Genomic DNA, 6604 nt, shown 5'->3' on the forward strand with positions numbered 1-6604 from the left:
AATTTCAATTACAAATAAAATATTAATATTTTAATATTATTTTATTAAAAAAATTATTTTATTTCAAAATCATCCACTTGACTCCTCGAGTTTCAAAATGTCTCACTTGTCCTGGTTCACTTCCGAATTGCCTTTTTATTTTACTAATTCATCCTCCATAAAATATTATTATTTAATTATCATATCCTCACGTACAAAATGTTTTATTTCAAAATATTTCTTTTGCCTATCACTACTCTTTTGCACTTAAATTAACATCCATCAACCCTCCATCTCATCGATGAGATCATATTGGCTCATATACGAGGGTATGAGGTGTTACATACATCATGTTTTAATTTGACAAAAATCATTTGTTTTCTTGAGCTTAATGTCAAGCATCGGAAATTGTCTCCATTGCATTTTCAGTCCCCTAAGGTTACACATTTGTTTAGAAAGTCATGCATCACTAACAAACACCTTATAAGCTTTCAAACAATGCATAGCCAACTAAAAATGCAAGAGCAAACATAACTTAAAATGTTATTTAAATATAAATACAAGGCAATGAGGAAATAGTAGGAAAGAAGCATCGAAAGCTAAGGAAACCTTAAGACACAAGCCAAGAGTTAATCATAAAGAAGCTCAAGGTGATTTTAAGACTAAAAGAGTGCAAAACTTGAATATTGCATAGCCATAGTCGATTGTAGAGGAAGCATAGTCGACTCTGATAAGTCAAAAAGCAAGAAAAGTCAAGATTATACAATCATAGCCAACTAGAGAGATGGCATAGTTGACCTTTACAAGTCAAAGGCTAGAAAACGTTAAGATTACACAACCATAGTCGACTATAGAGAAGCATAGTCTACTATAGAAGGCCAGATTTGCAAAATATATGTTTTTGGATGTTGATCGACTAAAGGAAGATTATACTCTACCAAGAAAACCCTAATTAAGAAATTTAAAGAACGTAGCCTACCCTACGAGTGTTGTAGTTGACCACAAGCTTTAGCAATCGCCAGATTTGATGCAAACTTATGTTTAACAGCTCTAAACCTTGTCTCAGCTATAAATAAACACATTTGAGGCATTTTGGAGCAAGAGAAAACCTGAATCAAAGCTTGAAACCCTAAATAGACTACCTATAAGCTCATCTTCACTCTGTAACATCTTTTTAATCTTCCACTAAACTTTCAAAGTTGAATCCTTGATTCAATCAAGTTGAAATTTCTTTTCTCATTATAACCAAGCTAAAATCTTTAGCATTCAGCCTTTGTGAGGTAAATTTTTGCTATTACTTTTTTGTACACACATCTTATAAAGGTTCTAATTTAACCTTGAAAAGCTATCTTGTAAAGGTTATTGCTTTCCATTTAAAAAGAAAGAATTCATTTGTCGACTGTGTAAGGGTTATCACTTGATTTAGTAAAAAATCATTATAAAAGTTACCACTTGATTTCGTTAAAAAGGAAGAATCCCTTGTGGATTGTGTGAAAGCTATTGCTTCCTATCAAAAAACAAGAATTCTTGATAGTGGATTGAAATTCCTTAGTTACCAAAATAGTGAATGTAGGCATTGAAAAAGTCAAACCATTATAACTTGTTTGTGACTCTCTTTAATTTTCATATTATTATTTATTGTTTATCCTTGCCTTAATAGATTTATATTGATTTGTTGGTTTTCACTTAGGAAACTATTTTTCCCTTACCTTTCATAGCTAGCATTTATTTTAAGAAAAATATTTACCTTGATTGATTATTTTGTACTTAATAATTTATTGTTGAAAATATTGTTTTTGATGTTAGAAACTATGTTTAAGTGAAAAAAATTTTATCATTATACTTAGATTTTCAAAGAGATTTTTATAAATACCAATTCACCCTTCTCTTGGAATATTGTACATTGAAACTTCTACACTAACAAGCTGATTTTCGAAAAATGGAGAATTTTTATTTCACAATCAATTCACCCCCCTCTTGGTATTTTACTTTAAGGCTATATTTCCAACCAATACCTACACTCTATTTTCACAAAATAATGTGGTTTAGACTTGTTTATCTCATGGGAATGGTTTTCCAATTTGAATTAAAACCTTTAATCGATTTGATGATTCTTTGAATTCACTTAAATGACTTGTGGTAAGAGAAATTGCATTATTTCCCCATGGATTCAGTTTCAAACTAATTGTGAATGGTTTAAGCTAACAACATTGTTTTTTAAGAATTCTTTATATGTTCGCTTATTCATTTCTTATGTTCATTCACTAGGTTATATACTCACCTCTTTCAAACTCATGTTTATGGTTTTCAGATTCAAAGATCACTAGATTGTAGTTCTTGAAGAGATCTCCATCTGATCCTTTTAGTAAGTTTACATTGATGGCATTCAGTAGGTGATACAACCATCCAATGTCGACTCCGATGTCTAGCCTTGTATTTATTTTGTATTCACGGGATGTTAGGTCATATAATTATGTAGCCTTGGGTTGGCACATGTTTTATAACTATATAATGATTATATGTATATATGCATGTATTGTGGATGATCTTAGCATGCGGTTGTGCAAAATGTTGACATTTGTTTTATATAGAAATACAAAACAAAAGATACATCTCTATGTATGGAATAAGCATACCTTATATAGACATGTACAAACTGTGTATAATTTCGATGCTTGCTTAAGCTTATTGGGCTTTGCCTATTAGGCCCTTGCACTGATCCTAGCTCAAAATTGGATCATGACACTTATGCACAATCACTGAAATATTAAAAGTAAAACATACTAGAAACATGGTTAAAGTTAGAAATTTAATTTGTTTCTGAACATCAAAATCAAGAACCCAATCTTTGAAATTAAGATCATGTGAAAACATTTCAAAGTTCCAAAATCAAGTTTACCAATTATTTCAAAATATTGAGCCTAATCTTAAAAAGTTCATAGTAGAGCAAACTAAGGGTTTTGTAACCCACGAGTAGACTATTCTTCACTACTTAAGAACATACTCATCTAGTGTCATAACTACTAACAGTATGAATTAACAAAAGAAAAGAGCATGCAAGTCAACATAATAATATATAGACATGTGTTATACTCCACCACATATGGCTAGTCTGTAACCCTGCTAACTTGGCTTTTAGATCATTGTGCACAATAGCCAGCACTTACCGCTACTAGCTACAAAACCTTACGTTAAGATGCTCCAATAAAATATTTAAAATCAAAATTTAAGGGTGAACTCATTCATTCCAGCATATTAGATAGATGGACAAGTACCTTGTACAATATCACTAATAGAATTTTCCTTTAACAACATAGGCAAACTTTATACTAAGTTTGCCAACAAATAGTTTCATATTTTAGACATAACTTATTCAAACTTACACTCGAGCACGAGTGATATAATACAGCTGATTATAGCGTGGCTCGTGTGGTATTCTAATTCAAACTCATTTTGGAAGAGTTAAAACAGTAAAGGCACTTGTTCTCCATGTGCAAAAGTTATTAGTATAATGTACATATATTTATACTATAATACGTTTGAAATACATTTAAAGTCATCAACTCAAAATCATGATTTCTAAGAAGTCATTTAACAAAAAAAAATCAAATGCACAATTGAACCAAACATGCTTATCCTTAGTAAAATATGTTCAAAACATCATATTTACTCATAGTGGAAACAGGCACTTTCCCTCTACCCTCCAATTCACCAAACCCTTTGCTCAATTTAGAATCCTTGAGCTTCAACAAATATATTAAACCTAAATTATGATCAATTTAGAATCCTTTGCTCACTAAGTAATTTACTTATTTTTCCCTTTTATGATGAATCAGGATCCTACATTACTTATCAATATATTGTTCAATTATATTTTAATTTACAAGTAACAATAAATTTTATTCTCACTTCAATTTTAATTTTATTAATAAACAATAATAAATCACTCAAAATTAAAATATTAAAAGATAATTTGTTTTGAACATTTTTATATTTTTCCTTTTAAAATGAAGTTCTAAAAATTAAGAAAAAATGAAAAACAATAAAAACGAAAAGAAGGCAAAAGGGAAAAAAACAAATTTTAAGTTTAAAAATTAAACTAAAATTTGCATTTTTCCAACCATTTTAAATTTTCCATCCATCATTTTATTTTTATTTATAGCCACCAAAACATTATTCGAGATTGGATATTCATTTATTTATTTTACATAAAATTATTTAATTACTTAAAGCTTGATTTTAAATTTGAGTCAATTCAAATTAGGATTAGTTCTTGGGTGGAAGTGAGATTAAAGAGCTTTCTGGGTGATTAACAGAAAATAGCAAAATTTCCTACATGAACAGATTTGGCCATTGGAGGAAAAGGCGGAAAGCCCGAAGTCCCAAGTGCCTTCTTTTCTCCCCCTTACTTCCTCTCAGCTCACCAACCGCCGACTGCCAACTTATTCAGCCCCGAGGAAATATCTTTGAACTAGAAAGGAGGAAAGCTTGGGGACGAGGAATTTCGACTGCTCACACCCAACATTGCTAGCTTCGATGGTAATGAAACCAAAAATAAAAATACAAGTTAGCTATTTTACTTTATTTTTATGTCAAAAGAAATTGTGGGTCAAAAAGTTATGTTTGTTTGCTTGCTTTGAATCCTTCTGTTGATGCAAAATGGTTTGTTTTGATTGGAAAGCCTGGACATATAAATGCTCAAATTGTGAAGAATAATGTGAGCAATAGTCTAAATTGCCTCTATTAGTTTTGGTTATTCTAAAGCTTGGTTCTCATGAATTTCCATAGCTTGTTACTTTTCGGGAACAACATAATGTATAGTTAGTTTAACAAGCTGGTTTCACTAATATGTATTGGAACAACTGAAATTTCAATCTGGGCAGTCCATGTTAATCAAGTAGTGTCAAGCTTGAGCTATGGGGGAATTTAGCTGGGGATCTCGAGTAGGAATAGGAAGCCAAATTTATTTGGGCTTTGTTAAATATTTTTAAATTCCAACATGACATTAGTAATGGAAGCTTAAATAAAATGGTTGCCTACTAACCATAAGATCAGGAACAATGCTGTTTCATGCCATTTGTGAATGGTAAATAGTTGCACAAAATATAATTACTCTAAGATTAGGAATAGCTAGCAAATTGAAAATCAAAAACATGGGGCCTTAAAGTTCTTTGATCAAAAGGAATTTTTCATCTTCTCTTAAATTAGTGTGGGAAACAATATTTTGACATGAAATGCGGATTGTATCAAGATCTAATTGGTGGTAAGCAAATATATTTTCCCCAATTATCTATTTAGAACTTTTATTCCTGAAATTAAATATATGTATGTTATTTCTGTTACTTAAAAGTTTCATATTTGATTGTGTTTTCTACTATCAGTTATAGAGCTTTCGATATGAGTAAAAGTATACTGAGTAAAACTTCTAATAAGAATGAGAAACCGGTAAAACCAAAGAAGCATGCATAGCAGATGCTCCCTATTGCAAATTTTTTTTTCCGTTTTACTTTTTTATTTCTTCATTTGTGGTCAAGAATGTATAAATAGAGAAGATGGAGACACTGAGTAGAGTTAAAATATGTATCAAAAAGAAAAAGAAAAAGAGTTGAGTTACTTGTCTTGTCGACTCCTTTCCAAATTTTGTATAAATTTTAAAGGTTTGTTTTGTGGTTGGTGATAGATGGAGAAGGGAGTGCAAAGATGGGTAGTAGACATATCAACATGGGACCCATCTACTGATGACTTCTCTTATGCTCTTTCTCTTCTTCCTCAACATCATCACTCCTCCATCACCAGGTCAGCTTTCGGTTTTTTGCTTTTTGCCTATGGTTTTTGGAAACTGAATAATCATTTTATTTATTAGATTAATTAAGCCACTAAAACGTTATCATTGTTTTCTTTTCCAGAATCTTTTCTAGGAACCAAATACCTGCTTTTATTTTAATTTAACATGAGAATTTTGCGGATAATGCATAAAGTTTTCTTTTGTTATTAATGAAAAATAACATGAAAGGAATAACAGGAATTTGTGTTAGATTTTGCAATATTGGGAAGGAAATGTTATCCAAGGTGCAAGGTAGTGAAGGCATGTTCTAGGTATTAGGGTCATTACATCATCCTAGGTACGAGCATAAAAATGAAAAAGTGCTCACCAGTGAAGTGAGGCACTAATTGTTTTTTATATACAGCGTTAAAAGAAAAGCCCTCACCCTAGAGAAGTGAGGGATTAATTAGTGTGTGTGTTGTGTGAGTGTGTGAATGCGTGTGTGTAGTTCTGTGCTTGAGCAAAGATGCCTGCCTGGAGGGATGTGGCCATTTGACTTGATTTGCATTGCAACTTGGCACCTAGGCTTTTTTAGGTGTCTGCTTGACAATAGTTGCTTGGAGCCCAAAATGATAAGTAACTATAATCAACTTTTTTTGCATGGAAAAGAAAAAACAACTGATCTCTAATGGCCGTATTTGTATATTGCTAAATAAGATAAGGTGCTTGAAATTCTATGGATAAAGTTTGTCAATACTAACAAAACTTTCCTTGTATGTTTACCTTCATAGATTTGTGAAAAAGGACGATAGAAAACGAGCACTGATCAGTTGGTTGCTCCAATATGCTCTTTTACATGAG

General features: G+C 31.3%; 1 protein-coding gene across 1 annotated transcript in view; it reads left to right on the top strand.

Moving 5' to 3' along the window:
* The first annotated feature begins 4241 nt into the window (after window positions 1-4241).
* Window positions 4242-6604, top strand: part of LOC110422563 (uncharacterized) — a 5266-nt gene continuing 2903 nt past the window's right edge. The window contains exons 1-3 of the mRNA XM_021436529.2: window positions 4242-4518; window positions 5660-5775; window positions 6535-6604. The exon at window positions 6535-6604 is cut by the window's right edge and continues 63 nt beyond it. Of these exons, the coding sequence (XP_021292204.1) occupies window positions 4516-4518; window positions 5660-5775; window positions 6535-6604 (189 nt within the window). The 5' untranslated portion in view covers window positions 4242-4515. The remainder of the gene's footprint in view (window positions 4519-5659; window positions 5776-6534) is intronic.

Source organism: Theobroma umbraticum, unplaced genomic scaffold (genome assembly GCF_002168275.2).
Source record: "Theobroma umbraticum cultivar Fairchild unplaced genomic scaffold, ASM216827v3 scaffold_146.0, whole genome shotgun sequence".
NCBI classification, from domain to species: Eukaryota; Viridiplantae; Streptophyta; class Magnoliopsida; order Malvales; family Malvaceae; genus Theobroma; species Theobroma umbraticum.